The sequence below is a fragment of the Drosophila teissieri genome, chromosome X (genome assembly GCF_016746235.2).
Source record: "Drosophila teissieri strain GT53w chromosome X, Prin_Dtei_1.1, whole genome shotgun sequence".
NCBI classification, from domain to species: Eukaryota; Metazoa; Arthropoda; class Insecta; order Diptera; family Drosophilidae; genus Drosophila; species Drosophila teissieri.
The window spans coordinates 3,446,935-3,462,806 of NC_053034.1; the positions used below are offsets into that span (position 1 = coordinate 3,446,935).

Below are 15,872 nucleotides of genomic sequence, written 5' to 3' on the forward strand. Positions count from 1 at the left end.
CAGGCGTGCCGAATGCCGTTTTATGGCCTGTCTGCGAAATGTTTTATGCGCACTCACACTTGCCCACTCACACAGATACACAGACACACAGGCACTGAGCAATGTGTATGAATGGCAAATTGTATAATTTTCGTGTAATTCATTTTCATAAAATGTAAAATTAACGAATTATGTTTCATTGCCGGTGGGAAAGTGGGTGGTGTTTTCCAGCTTTCAGCTCTGCCTATGAGTGTGTGTGTGTGCATGGTCTGTAAGTGTGTAAGTGTATTGCAAATGAAGATAAATGAAATGAATTTCAGCTGACAGCACAAAAATGACGAGGAAAAAAGGCAGCAGCCAGGGAACAAAGAGAAAGAGGAGGAACATCCTCGAGCCCTGAACATGTCAAAAAATTTCTAGCTGTCACTGTGTGCATGTGCGAGTTTTACAAAGATAGATTGCAGTTTTTGAAAGCATATTTGGATACCATAGTCGGGGCTAGCCATTACATCGTTTTTGCTATTTTCCACACACGTTAGATGAAGACAGAACCCCAATTAAAAACCCTCCTCAATAAGGCAATTAAGCGTTGTTCGCAACAAATGCGAAAACAAGCATCAAAATGTACATTTTTCAAGCTAGAAAATATGATTGGTTGGTTGGCAATTTTCCGAATTTCAAATCAAAATGGATGGTGCAATGTGCAGCAGAAAAATATATCAAAACTCTTGGTAAACGAAGGAAAATGGGAAAAATTATCAAGGAAACTGCTGTGATTGAGCAGGCGAAAATGCGCAAAAGAATTTACTTAATACGTTTGCAAAGCTGACGCTAAAAAAACAAATAAAAAGCTGAGGAAAATTTATGATTTTTATGTTACCTCGTTGTAAAATTTAACTTTTAAATTGAAGCGAGAATGGATATATTCGAGAAACCAATTAAAAGCGAAACTAAGAGAAAATGCGGAAAAGGAACATTCTATTAAGCCCTAAACAATGAGTGTGTGTTTGTACGCAACACAGACACAAACCCACACTCATAAACACACACATTCGCACATCCAACGAATAGGTAAAAATCACTACAAAGAGTTGGCTTAGAATATTTACATAAATTCATGTCTCAGTACATTTCAGTGTGTCTTTGTATGTGGACGTGTTTTATTATACATATCTATATATCGTTTATATAAATACACACACATCTACGAATAGAGAAAGTCAAGGAAATGAAAGGCAGAGGAAACGACAAAAATGAAAATAGAAAACTAATCAAATTGTAACGAATCGCAAGGAAAGACAAGAAAGTGAGCAACAATCTAGCAGCTAAATTTATAGAAAGAGCTACAACCTTGTTCCACTTGGATGGTCATCTTGAAAATTAAAACGATTTAAAGTCCAAAATTTCAAATACATTGTTAGTTTAATTCTGAGCCCTAATTTACTCATTCAACAAATTTATAATGACTTTCCAGTGGAACATGGCATTTAAGCTAAGATGTACAGACATATAGAATACATATTAAAGTATACAGATACAGATCGACATAGATAGTTGGGCAGATTTGCGAAGTTTTAATTAGATAAACTCTACGACAGTCGAACGAGCGATACCTGTTCCAGAGGATGCGTTGCGTCCATTGTAGCGGTAATTATTATTTATGGCGCTCGTCTTGTAGGCCACGCCTCCATCCAAGCCCCCTGCCACGCCCCCCATGCCCACACCCACGGCTCCGCTCATGCCAACACCAACAGCAGCATTTGCATTAACAGCTCCCGTTGTTGCAACACCTGGGATTCCTTGATGGTTTCCCAGTGGCGAAGATGATGAGTTAGGTCCGCCATTTCGCAGATTTCGCATGTTGTTCATTATACTGGAGTTATTGTTATTGCCCGTTCCACCGGAGCCATGCCCATTCATCAGACCCACTGCCTGATAGTCCGAAATACCATTCTGCTGCACAGTGGATGCATCTCCATTTCGCATATAACCACCATGCGGATGTGGATGCGAATGCGGATGGTATCCCGCCGTCGATCCATTTTCGGTATAATGTTTACCATTTAGCTGCGGATGCTGCTGGTGGCCGTTGATCAATCCATAGTGCGGCTGATGTGGATGGTAATGTGGCTGTTGCTGCTGCTGTTGCTGCTTGTGCAACTGGCGATGCGATTGCTGCTGACTTTGGGATGCCAGGCTGGAGAGCGAGGAACTCGACGCTGGCTGAGATGTGGCCGTGGAACTGGCCGAGGAGCTGGTCGAATGTGTGGCCAAGGGAGTGGGCGAATGTTGCTGCTGTCCTGCTGCAACTTGCTGGTGCTGCTGCTGCTGCTGTTGCTGCTGTTGGTAGTAAGCAGCAGTCATGTGATGATGGCTATGATTGTGGGCAACCTGCTGTTGCTGCTGTTGCTGGTAGTAGTGTTGCTGTTGCTGTTGCTGCTGCTGCTGCTGGTGTTGCATGTTGCTGTTGTGATTCTGGTGCGATTCGGGCAGGAATTGCGGGTAAACATGATGCGACCATTGGGGGAACAAAGGACGCGCACTGGCGGCTTCTAAAGTTGCATTTTTTTATGGTATTTACACACATATTAAAGGGCGGGTTGTGAGGCAATGGCGAGGTATACGTTGGTTGATTCATAATCAGTTTTTCGATTAAATTCATTTTTTTTTTTTGATTTTAGTTTATGGTAGTTTTTGTACAATAAATCCGAAAAAGCAGCGTGAAATGAAATCATCGGTAAACGGAACAAAGAAAAGGAAACATAAAACCGAATAGTATCTCCAACAATGGAACAGACATGAGATATTTTTGTGTTCTTAATAGCTAGTGATTATATGTATGCATATATATATGGAATATATATATATAAAGATTGTGGTAAAAGGGGAGCTGGGTATGGATTGGTGGGTGAAGGGGAAACAGTATACGGAATAATTATGTGGGAGAGGTGATTTACTTTTTGAAAGGAAACACACACACGCACATGGGAGCCGTTCTAGAGGGGAATTAAGGTGGGTCCAGCGGTTATAGTGCGGTGGTTGGTGGGGTGGTTGGTCGTAGGCTTTAAGGTGGATTGATAAAAAACTCTCATCGCGTGGCATCTACCATTAAAAAAACCTTTGTTCAGCTGTTCAAAAAACACATAACACAAAACTAAATGCGGAAACAAGCCGAAACCGAGATGAGAAATAGAACGAATATGTAAAACAACAATAAAACCGATAAATATTTATATATATAATATATTTATATCTATATATAGGAAATATATATATAGGTAAAGGAAAACAAATCCAGTTAACTAGCGGCCGAATCAAAAACAGAGCCAAAAGGTATAAACGATAAACGAGCGTGAAGTTTTTGGTGCAGCAAGAGAAGATAAATCAAAATCAGAAACGAAACAGAAACGGAAATCGAACCGATAACGAAAAGCAACCGAGGAACACAAGTGGAAGAAAACAAATACGGAACGGAACACGAAATTACAATGAAACTGAAAGACTGCCGCCAGCAGAAGTTCGTTTCCCCTGACCCACAAAGTAGCATCTCTAGTAATGGGTACAGTATAATTATATACTATATATATATATGGCATATCCGGCAAAACAGGGGATTATATCGGGGGATCTTAACATCAATTGGTTGCCACTTACCGCCGCCTGCCGTGCGTTGCAGCACTGGCGATTGACGCTGGATCTGGGGCTCTGCCGGCGGCTCCAGGATATCACGATACTTGGACACCATCAGCACCGATATGAAGTACACTATTGCCAGCGACAGGAACTGCGCCTGCTTGGTCTCCTCCTGAAATGGCGAGAAATATGCAGTGTTAAATAAGAGATATTTGGATAAAGCTGCGGCAGAAAATGTTAAAACTACAAATTTATACGGTTGTAATGTTCTACTTACCACATCGCGGTAAATGACTGCGCGCAGGCGATTGACGTCCATGTCCTGGAGCAGCTTCTCGGGATCCTTGACAGGCGATAATTGACCGGTGATTGACTCGACAATGTTCTGTTCAATACGGCGGATTTAGACAAGGAAATTAGGATAAAATGGAGGAGGGGATATGTCTCACCTTGGGCGATGCCTGAGCTCCGCGGATGAGGGCCTGCAAATGGGCTGCACCCGGGACATCTCTCGCCATGGCGCCCACATTGTAGCGCGTACGCTCCTTGCACTCCAAGCAATTCCTCACCGCACAGGTGCAAACCAATCGCAGGCACTGACGTAGGATGCCGCCACTGGACATATTCTTCTCCGCCTCCAACTCGCCGAAGTTCAGGGATGTGGCAAAGATCAGGACATCCGCCATGTTGACCAGACGCTGCAGGAAGGACACGGCCACCTCCAAAGGCATGCCTTGCGTGGGCTCCAGCACATCCAATTCGGACTGTTGGAAAGATAAGAAAACATTGGATTTTTTGGGTCCCAAATTCGATTCCCTCTACAGACTTTGAAACATTTTTTAGATTAAACACTTACATTGGGTGATGTGGCGCTGGCCAGAAGAGGCAGCAATCCTCCGCAGGCAATAATCAGGTTGTCCGCTAGTTGCGATATCAAATGCACCGTGTTCACCACAAAAATGGCATTCTCGCTGGAGTTGACAAAGTCCAGGACGCTTTTGGTTGAATGACTGCGCCACACCTGAATGTCCGTTTCCAGAGAGAAGAGGACATCGCTGAGCAGTCGCTGATGTATGTAGGACCACTTGAATTCCGGTATCCGGAAGGGCGGACGTGTAGGTCCGGGACTGAACATGGGTCGTGTCGATCCCGATTTGGTGCGCTGTTGCTGTTGCTTGGATTCTGGATTACCGGGACCATAATGATTGGCCTCCATTTGGCTGCTGTTGGCATTTTCAACTGCCGCTGCTGCCTGCTGATTAGAATACTCCTCATCTTCGATGGCCATGCCAGCTGATTGTTGGGCGTCGTCCTCCTGGAGCACTTGCTGCACCTGCTCAACCAATAGATTGGATCCGGCCTCGTTCTTCGGCGTAGTCTGGGTGGTGGAATCCACCTCAGTGGGTTTGACTCGCACCGACGTAGCTGGAGATTCCATGGCCAGTATTTGCGGCGATTGCTCTTCGGGGGCTGGCGATGTTTGAGTGGTTTGCTCCGCTGCCACGGCCTTGACGGTATCGTCCACCAGAGTGTCCAGGACTTGGTTAACAATGGCCACAGCCTGCTCCTCTGGTTTCTGAGGTAGTTCTTCGGCGACCTCCAGGGACTTTTGGTGCTCAGTTTCCTTGGGTTTAGGTTCTTCAAGGTTCGGGGTCTTTGGTTCCAAAGAGCTCTGGGCTTTTGGATCTTCTGGTTTCTTTAGATCTTCTACCATGGCTGGTTCCTGAACCTCAGTAGACGCTGGCTCCAGCTGCAGAAGCAACTCTTCCTTCTCATTTTCCTTTTCTTGGGGTTTCACATTCTTTTCTGGTTCCTCTGGAGTGCTCTCCTCTTGGACCATCACGAGAGCTGCTTCCACTACCTCTTGGACAATTTCCTCGGCGGCAGCGGCCAAACTCTCGGGACTTTCCACTTCCTCAGGCTCCGCTGGAGTCTGTTTTTCCTCCTTGGGTATCTCATTATTATTAGTCTCCGTTTTGGTTTCGCTAGCCGATTCCGCTTCCGTGGCATCGATGACCTTGTCGATTAGTTGCTCGACAATATCTCTGACAGCCAGCGCAACGGAATCCTCCGCATCGGTGTCCTTATTCGGTTTGGTTTCGGAATCGGAAAGCTGAAGAAGATCAGCTTCTGACGTTTCCACGACAATGGATGGCTCGGGACTGGCGTTGATCTCGGCCAGCTTCTCGTTGTTGTTCAGCTTGTTGGCTGCATCTTCAGTCTTTTGATTGGTTGCTAATACGGGGCTGGGGACAATGGGGCTTGGCTTGGCCGTTTCTGGTGTCTCAACTTCCGGTGTTACGCTCGTTTCCGTTTCCGCCTTGGGCGCCTCTGTGCTGCTCACGATCTCATTGGCATTGACCTCCGTTTCCGCTTCCGTCGCCGCCGTCGCAGTCGCTGTCGCTGTTGTGGGCGTTGGACTCGGACTGTTGTTATTGTTATTATTATTATTGTTGAGCAGATTCTTGCTGTTCAGCAAACTAACATTTACATCCTGCTCGCCCGACTGTTCCTTGTTGTCCTTGTCTTGGGATTGGGTTTTCTTCTCATTGTTGAGCACACCCTGAACCACCTCGTTGACGGCCAGTTCGATCTCTTCGTCCTTGAGGACGGAGGATGACTCCTGCAGAACATCATCGACGGCCATTTTGCAATCGTTGAGTACCGCTTCGGAAGCCTGGAGAACTCGCGCCACGTGCTGTTCCGCATTGAGGGCATCCTTGGCGGTAGCCAGCTCCAGTTCCTCAACATCCATGTCATCACCAAGTTGTAGGGTTTCCCTGAGTGCTCCCAAAGAAATAGATTGCTCTGGTTGCTTCTCTAGGTCTTCGACTTGCTGTTGGACAAGCTCCTCCTCTTTGACATCCTCCAAATTACCATTGCACGTGGCATCGGTTTTGAGCTGCTCGTTGTAGACGTCGGAAATGTTGGCTATCACCGATTTCGGTTCGGTTTCTTCGGTTATGGGACCCTCTTGGATCTCCACTTCCTCCAGCTCCAGTTCCTCCACCTCTTCCTCAACCACCGGAGGCACATCTTCCAGAGAGGCAATGGAAACGGCTCCTTTGACCGCTGCCGTTTGATTGGGACCCACTGCTGCAGCAGATCCACCGTTCTGCTGCTGATGCAGCTCCTCTCGCTCCCAACCACTGATCGTGCTGATGGGTCTAGCCTGACGCAGGGCAGGATCGGTGATATTGTCCGTTCGCTGGCGCTCGTAGTGCTCGTACATCTGGGCAAACTGGAGCTTAAACTCCTCGTATGACACCTTGGAGTGGACGATTGCAAGGGTGTCAACCCAAACTCTCCAGCCGCCGTATTCATGCTTGATGGCATGGTGAAGCAGCATGCGGAACAGAGAGTACACCATGTCGCTTATCTTCTGCTCTTCGCTGCTCTTGGGATGAATGTAGGCCATCGCAATGAGCCACTCCTGCCACACGGACATCTGGAGCACGGTGCGCCGATTCTCCCGATTGCTATTGCACAACAGGGTCATATCCTGCAGGAACAGTTTTTTCACGTCGATCAGGGATTCCGTTTGCTTTGATTGCCGGATCAGAGTGGCCACCACCTTAAGGATCACTGGATGGGAAAAGATATAAATGGTGAAAACAGGAAAAAATTAAAAAAAAAAAGGAACAAAACAAAAAGTTGTAATAACATGAATGCTAACTGTCTATGTTTTATGTCTATGTTTTAAGTATTCAAGTATTGTTCTTCATACACTCAATTCACATTTTTTCGAGGAGTCTAAATCAATCAAATCAATAGCTGTACATTCACTTACTTGGATTCTCCAGTCGGTAGTGACTCTCTGGTTCCGGATGGCGTGTGTATAAAATCTGCTGCGAGATGTGCTCCGTCATGATCTCGTAGAGAACATTGTATGTGGGCAGGGATAGTGATTCCTCATAGAGAAGCAGTCGCTCCGCTAAGAGGGTGTACAGATTGTGTGGCGACATCACATCGTACTTGCGTCTGATGGTGGAAAATACAAGAAAATAGTAAGACTTTGGGTTAGATTACAATATTTAATGGCAGTGGTAGGGTAAAAATGGTTTAGCCTTCACTGTACTCACTTGTGGGTGCTGCGGGAAAGGAAGAAGCCCAGCAGTTTGAGGGCCTGCAACCGAATCAACTGACTTTCGGCCGCCAGCAACTTGAAGATGCTGCGCACGCCGTGCTTCACATCAAAGGCAGGTACCATGGAGCTGGGATGCTCCGACATCAGCGAGATGAGCATCTGCAGCACGTCATGCAGATTCTCGTCCTGAAAGATAAACCAAAACGAGGGCAAAACATGATGTCAATCAATTAAATAGCGGCTATTAGCGGTTTATGGGGCAGGGGTTATTCGGGCTTAGAGGGAATCGATTTCACACCTCGTGCATGGTGGTCAGATAGTTGAGTATGCTCTGCAGCTCGTCCTCCTTCACGCCATTGCCGATCATGATGAGCTGCTTCAGGAACAGCAGGATGTAGGCCCGGATGGCCAGAATGTCCTTCTGAGCCGGACGAGGTCCATCTGTTGGCGGAAAAGGGAAACAAAGACAAAATCATTTAGTCATTTCTAAGTACTAGACAGATGAACATTTCGTGCTTAATTATTTGCTGTGTTCTATGTGCAACAACTTACCCAGTCCCTTGGGAATGATGCCGCTCTTAGCCCGCGGATTGACCACCCAGTAGTAGTATTTCAGGGTGTGCACTGTCTGTAGGACCGTGCTGACCCTCCTTACATTGCTGTAGATCTGCGTGTCCGAGAGGAACTCGGTGGCCAAGTAGGAGTACAGTCGTGCCTGGACATTGGCGGGTGTGTATATCCATAGGGCTGGATTGAAGAGGACGTGGTCCAGCAGCTGCCACGTGAGAAATGAGAAACAGAACAACTGCGGGGAATTAGTCAAGTAACTTTTGCTGTCCTCTACCAATTTGATTGGGTGACTTAGTCCATTTGTGAGGGTAGCTCGGAAAGGAAGGGTGTGTGTGTGTATGCGAGTATATAAATAGAGTTTTGGATAGATATTGAATGTAGTTGGGGATAGGCAAAAAGAGGTTTAAGCGGGTGGATATATTAAAGAAGAGCCAGAGAGTGCAGGTTATAAAAAAATCAATTTGATTTCGGTATACATACGGTTAAACATGAGTTTCAGGTTTTTTTTATTATTGTTGTCAGAGTTGTTGTTGTAGTTGATGTTGATATATATTTTGGGGGCGGTAGTAGTAGTAGTAGTAGTAGTACATATTTTGGGATATAACAGGTAACACATGCAGCAACAGCAACAGCATAACGGCAATCAACGAACATAAAATCAAATTCCAACGGAACGGAATGGAACGGAACGAAATGAAACGAAACAAACAATTGCATTCCGGTATTCATGAGGTTAGCTTCAAATGTTTAGGGGTTAACACTTAACTAAATTAAACTAAAACTAAAACTAAAACTAGGCTAGGCTACGCTAGTAATGATTATGTTAAGTTAAGACTAAGATTAAGTTATGGCTAAAATTCTTGAAGTTAATAACACAGTAGGTATATGAATATATATAGTGATGATAAAATGACTGAATGCGTTTATTTGATAAACAAAACCGAAATTCGATCTGAAAATAGCCTCAGATACTTTTATATTACATTTAAGAATCCATATGACTCGGTTGTAGGTTCTTGTATCAGATATAAAATGGCTATTTAAATATAAGTATACCCCATATCTAGTACTTTCTATATTTCACTTTTTTTCTGAAAACTTTTCACTCAAGAGTGCAGTCAGCTTAAACCATCAAGCCCACTAATTGAAACTTCCAGTTGGCTTAATACCAGACCAGTAAAATATCGCCTGAAGAGTCACTTTATGGCTGGCATTAAAGTGTGCAAAATATCTGAGCGTAATCCAGTTAAGTTCAACTTCTGGTGAGTGGGAATTGCAATCCGCTTTAATTTCATTCATCTGCTTTTGGCCGGGCCCAAACAAAACTTGTTAAGCCATCGCCTCAACTTGTTGGATTGTCAAAACCAGTGTTCGCCAATGTTGTTGTCATGGCTCTCTAGTAACAATGCAACAAGGTTTTCACACCCCTTAAAGCCCCTGAAAAGGCCCCTCAGAAACCCAACCCCACTCGACTGCTGGCAGAGAAGTTTCCCAATTAAAAAGCTGTGCACGGAATGTAAAATAAAAATGCAACCGGCAGCCCCAAAGGTGCCACGAAAAATATTTGCAGCTTTTCAACTCTTGATTTTTTCTTTTTTCATTTATCCTTTTTTTCTCTTTTTTTTATTTTTATTTTTTGCTACCAGAAATTTATTCATTTTTCGAAGGACAAGGGAGAATAGGAATGTAGAACAACGGTATGGTGCGGTATGGTATACATTTAAGAACGTATTGGAAATACTCCAGGCGAGCAATTAGGAAGGTGCTATTCGGTGCTGTGAACACAACTTTCGCTTCAATTATCCAAATGACACATTGAACAAATTGAGTGAGGAACGGAGTATGTGGGGTTGAAATGGGATATGTGGTGGGGGACCAGGGAAAGCCAATGAAAAGGCAAAATCTGGGATTGACGTTGGGGTTTTTCGGGGGCCTTGAGGTTGCGCTCAGGGTTTTACCCCAGAGTTAATAAGATTATGCGGTTTATCGCTGCGGTTTTGCGGTCCAGCAAAGCGTAACGAAACAAAATGGAATGTAGAGCGAAATGACTTTAAATGAGTACATAACACGTATTTATATACACATTTATATCAATATATATTAAAACACAAATCGATGAATGAGAGGGGATGATGATTTATGTACACGTTGATGTTCAACAAACTACGTTAAGCACAGACACAAAATGAAACGAAACGTAATGAACAGTGGAACGGAAACAGATATAGTATGTTACATTTATTGGATATAGTGGTACGGTACAGAAGTACAGAGAATTCGAGAAATTGAGCTTCACCTGGTAGAACTGTTTCGTTGTTCATGTTGATTTTTATGTTGTTTATTGTACGGTTGTTATTTTTGGAGTTGTTGATGTTTTATTTCAGTGGATGTGTAGAGTTGTGTTGTGTTTGAGTGTCGATGAGGCGCATTTGAATTGAGTTATCGATAAGCGATCACAATAGCAAGAAGCGGGGAACGATGGAAATGAACAAAGCGATCATGAGTGTGGAACGTGTGGGAACGGTGGGCGTGGCAGGAAGCACAGAACGAGAGATATTGAGAGAGCGCAGGGGAGAGAGTAATAGAGAGTGAGAGTGAAAGAGAGAGGAGACAAAAGTAGAAGAAGACAGTTAAGTTGTAGTTAATATTTTTCTTCTTTTTTGCTATTTGTTTGTCTTGCTGATTTCTGGCTAGGGAAAGTATTAATTTTTGTTAATCTCATTTATGATTTTGATTTTGAGCTGATTAAGCGATTCGAAGCGGTGCCCAGGCAGGTGCAAAGTGCAAGCGAAACGAAACGAAATGGAACGCATATGACACGGAATCGAATGCCAGCAACTGATTGCAATCGAAACGCAAAAATGGAACAATTTGCTTTTGGCCAATGAGTAATCACAATCGAAAGAGCACATCACATGCAGTAAAACGGTGTATGGTGTGTGGCAAATGCATGCAAGGGTCTGTTTAACAAATTAATACGATAATTGGATAAAATTAAATGAAACCATATACAAGTATGGTCAGGCTGAATACGGAAAAAAACAATGGGATATTTTTAAAACTTAATAAGTTAATTCAATCATGTCTCGACGTTAACAAAAGTCATTTAATTTGGTCCCTTTGTCGAACAATCATGAGAAAATCATTCAGATTCCATAATTCGCTCAGCTTACACAATAGAACAAAGACCATGTTCTACCTTTTAAACTAAGCGGGTTATAGAATTCAATGGGCAACCAGTGGGATTTCAAGGGGGAAATATTTGCTTCAGGTTGCACAGACTGGCAAATGGCATAAAATAAACATAAATATGCCTGAGATATACTATGTGTATATATCGTGTGGGTGGGTAGACGTTGGATGCTTGTGAGTAGTACGAGTACGAGTACGAGTATATTTGCTTAAGAGATTCTCAAGTGCAGTTACTTATAACGAGAAATGTGAGCAGTTGTTTACGGTTGTGTTTACTTTTTTGAAAGGATTACGCAGGCCTGTGTTCAACTGTGCGCCATCATCATCATAACCATCATCACCATCATCATCATCAAATCATCATCAACAAAAGGCAAAACACAGTGAGTGCGATAGATAGAGTTGGATTCATACATATACATATATATTTATGTGAGTGTGGAGAGAGAGAGAGAAATAGAGACAGAGAAAGCAACAAACGAGACGAAATCGCATATCATTTTTGGGATTTCCTTTTTTTTTTGCTTTGTACTTTTTTGGAGAGATGGGTTAACATGCCACCCTAAGAACAATCGATGGGTTGGGTTTTCATTTTCTGTTTGTTTTTGCTGGGTGTAAGCGAACAACAAGAACGCGTAACAAAATTGTAAATCAAATTCGCAAGGAGATTCTTTGTTGAGGGGCGGGCTTTTCGCATGCTTAACCACCCCCCAAAAAAAATTACTGGCACTTAAATCGAACTTAGTTATTGTAATACATATATATATTTATATAATATAATACATAAAAGTACATTTTACATTCATCACACAAAAAAAAACAGACGGCATGCCAAGAACATTGCGCATACGCAGCGTTGTCCGCAATGCAACCAATCGTCCTTCCTTATATTTGTATGTATTTAACGTATTCATATCGGCTAACAATATGGCAAGCAGGATTTGAACTCGCAACCGACTTACCTGTTTGAGCAGCAGATCACTGTTGGCCGACAGGCAGGTGACCAGATACTTGGTCAGATTCAGGAAGGATCCAAGTACTTCCAGAGTCAGGTGTTCGCGGGAGGAGCGCTGCAGCATGAACGAGATGACCAGGAAGCCCCGGTTCTGGATCATGTGCTGCTGCACCGTCTGCGAAGTTTCCACCAGTTCACAGATGAATCCCAGCAGCTTGGAGCTATCGAAAGGGAAATAATAATATACATACATGTATATGGGATTATTAATAAGCCATTGCTTGCCTATTCTGGAATTAAATTCAAACCTACAATGCACTGGCAAATGTTATTCATCAATTCAATTCCTCACTTTAATCATCTAGTTCTTTGGTGTTTATAAGATCCCAACTATGCCAATATGTAGGGTATTGGATTTCTTACTCACCACAGCGTGGGATCCCGCTTAATGTCGCCCAGACCCTCGTGGGCCATGTCCAGCTGCGAGAAAAGCGGGAATAGCACCTGGATGCCGCCAATCGAATTGAGGGTGCAGTGTATCGAGTGCGTGACCACGGCCTTCACATCCTGCAAAAGCAAATTTCAATTTAATCAGAGCTCTATTAATCGCCTAAGCTGTCATCAGCCCCGTATATTTTGGACAGGACACGTTCGCCGAGCTTCGTGCTTTTGGTCCTTCAGCTCCTTTTGCTCCTTATGATTTGTGTGTTGTTTGCCCAAGAAATTACTACAAAATTTATTGAATAATTTTGGCCAGTGCCGTCGTCTTTGTCTTCGCCTTGGTCTTGGTCTTCGTCCTCATCGCACCGTGCTTTCCGGTCTTTTTCGGCCTCTTTCGTGGCTAATAAGAAATGCCAAGGCATGCGCCGGTGTCGTAAAATTTCTACATGGAATTTATGCTCCATGGGAGGCTTATGAGCTCCAACCCCCGCACCCACTCGTCCCACTCGTCCGACGCGGCCCACAATCTTCAAAACCTGTTCACCTTCTGGTGTGTCATTTACTACTCACCTGCAACATCAGCGCATGCGGCGTGTGCACGAAATATGAAACGTTTCCCTTGGGCGACGACTGCAGACACAACTGACCGTCGGTGGCCACCGGATTGTACATGAACACAATGGCATTCGATAGTTTGCCATCGTACAGCACCTGTGGGCAAGAAGATAGGTAGATGGGTTGAGTTTGAGCCAGGTGGTTGCATAATCAGGGGGTATTTGGGTAACTGGGTATCTGGGGAATCGGGGAGAGTGTATATGGCAGGGATTAGGCCGGGCTTTCGGCGAGTCATCGAGTGGCATCGAGCTAGGCACTAAGGACTCCATGGACTCCATGGGCTCCATGGACTTCCTATCGACCCACCGAAGATTTATCCCCAGTCAGGTTATTGCAATTTACTTAGGCTTTGTCTTTAGCTTTGCTTTTGGCTTTGGCTTTAAGCTGACACACAAGATAACGAAAAAAAAAAACACACACACACAGCAACGCAACACACACAGAGAAGAAGGGCAGGTTACAAATGACCAATGAAAAGCAAAGTTCGGAAAACCGAAGCATTGAGTACCCATCAGAGTTAGAACGATTTTGTTACTTTCAATTTGGCTGTAAGAAGCCAACGCATTAACTATTTAAGGCATTTAACTTATCAGTAAACTATGCTAGAAATACGAAACTTGAGTGAATTTTGTAAGCTGACCACTTTGTAACCTAACTAACATACATATATCAGTTGAACAGTGTGCGCGTTCATATACTAAGTTATTTGTGCTCTGATAAATTCTGTGAGAATCAATAATAAACTCTGTTAGGTAAAAGCTACTTACACACACGCCCACAAAACGTATGAACGGCACTATGTGTGTGTGTGTGTGGGTGTGTGCTCAATATAGAAATATTCAAATGCTGTTCATGAACAATATTAACAATATATATACACAACACGCATCGTTGCATTTCATTTTCCTGTTCGGGGCCGATTTTCCTTGAGTCTAGAGTTTCCATCTCCATTTGTGCATTTTGGCAGTGTGTACATGTTGTATGTTTGCCCTCTGTGTGTGTGTATGTGTGTGTGTGTGCCAGTGAGCTGGTGCTTATAGTTGTAGTATTATATGTTGTTGGCTGCCTTATTTGCTGCTAAAAATACTTCTTTTTTCTTTTCTTAAAAGAATATCAAATTAAGCAAGAACCAAGAGTGCAAAAACTAGTTGGGGTAAATTAAGAAGCAGAAACATAATAGAAGATGTAACCCAGTTAAGATATTTTGGGGAAACTCCAAATTTCTACCAGTTAGAACCACGTTTCTTAAATATTTATTTGGCGGCACAGTTTTCTTTTAGGGATCATAACACTCGCCCGCCCATTTCTCCCATTTTCTTCATTTTCCCCTTAAAAGCGCAATGTTTGTGTAAATGTGATTGCGAGTGTGCGTGTGTGAGTGAGTGTGTATGGCCGTGTTTTCCCATCCCATTAACTCAACTCCCGATTTGGCACATAAAAACAACATTCAAAATAACTAAAGCACTCACTTTTCCCCCCGCCCTTCCCCTGCCACTCGCCATACAAAATGGCATAATACCCGGCACAGGTGAGGGGGAAATGGGATATGGGGTGGGTGGCTAGTGAAAAGTGGGTGGCTGTCTACATAATAGCTGTTTCGGGTCCTGAAATGTGGAGCATACAGTAGCGCACGGGCATAGAAAATTCTCCAGCGGAATATGGAACATGCGCGCCCAAAGATTTCCAACAATCTCCGGCAGGCGGTGGGCGTTGGGTGGTGTGTTTTTGGCCTTACATGTTCGCCTTTGTCTACCGCCAAATGGGAGTTTTTATTTTTTTTGGTGGCGACGTTTTTAAGACACCTGCACAGGTATACGCTACATTTACTTCTGTTTACTAAAAACACGGCCATTGTGTTGCCATCTACAACTTCAAGTACATTTTAAATAGAGAAATGTACTGGGAAATCAAGCTATCGATCTAAATGCTGGTCGGTAACTTTGTAATTGCTTACCAAAAATGTATAACAACTTTTTGGCTTTCATTTCAACAGAGCAACACAAATGTAACATAAATAAACTTTATCAATTAAAACGCTAGCAATAACTTCTTAATTAAATAACTTTTTGAAAATATTTACACACGTTACTGGAATTTTATGCTAAACCTGATTGAAATAACTAAAAATGTTTCTTAGGACTACAAAAAAGTGGCCTAATGAATTCAAATGAAATAAAATGTTGCCAATTGAATGTGCCCAATAATTCGAGATTCGAGCGAAATAAAAATATAAAAAATGCAGTACGATAAACTTAAAGTTAAATTAAAATGGGGTAAAATGAAATGAACGTTTGCTTACAGCTTTCAGCTGGTTGACCTCCTCAGTGTCAGCGGTTCCGACCATTGAGTTCAAGCTGCTCACACTGGACATTCGACGGAGTTGCTCTGATTTGATTGGTC

General features: G+C 43.4%; 1 protein-coding gene across 6 annotated transcripts in view; it reads right to left on the reverse strand.

Annotated features, from left to right (window-relative positions):
- LOC122624511 (neurobeachin) overlaps positions 1-15,872 on the reverse strand; it is a 162,253-nt gene that overhangs the window by 8,975 nt on the left and 137,406 nt on the right. For 2 of the 6 annotated variants that reach the window (XM_043804117.1, XM_043804115.1), the window contains exons 11-23: positions 15,772-15,857; positions 13,428-13,568; positions 12,844-12,983; positions 12,424-12,637; positions 8,252-8,474; positions 7,998-8,140; positions 7,695-7,885; positions 7,403-7,593; positions 4,469-7,197; positions 4,062-4,376; positions 3,890-3,997; positions 3,634-3,784; positions 1,593-2,531 (exon numbers count right to left, since the gene is read on the reverse strand). In XM_043804117.1, the coding sequence (XP_043660052.1) occupies positions 1,593-2,531; positions 3,634-3,784; positions 3,890-3,997; positions 4,062-4,376; positions 4,469-7,197; positions 7,403-7,593; positions 7,695-7,885; positions 7,998-8,140; positions 8,252-8,474; positions 12,424-12,637; positions 12,844-12,983; positions 13,428-13,568; positions 15,772-15,857 (5,571 nt within the window). Of the gene's footprint in view, positions 1-1,592; positions 2,532-3,633; positions 3,785-3,889; positions 3,998-4,061; positions 4,377-4,468; positions 7,198-7,402; positions 7,594-7,694; positions 7,886-7,997; positions 8,141-8,251; positions 8,505-12,423; positions 12,638-12,843; positions 12,984-13,427; positions 13,569-15,771; positions 15,858-15,872 lie in introns of all 6 variants that reach the window. The other 4 variants (XM_043804119.1, XM_043804118.1, XM_043804116.1 and 1 more) reach the window with 3 other exon arrangements.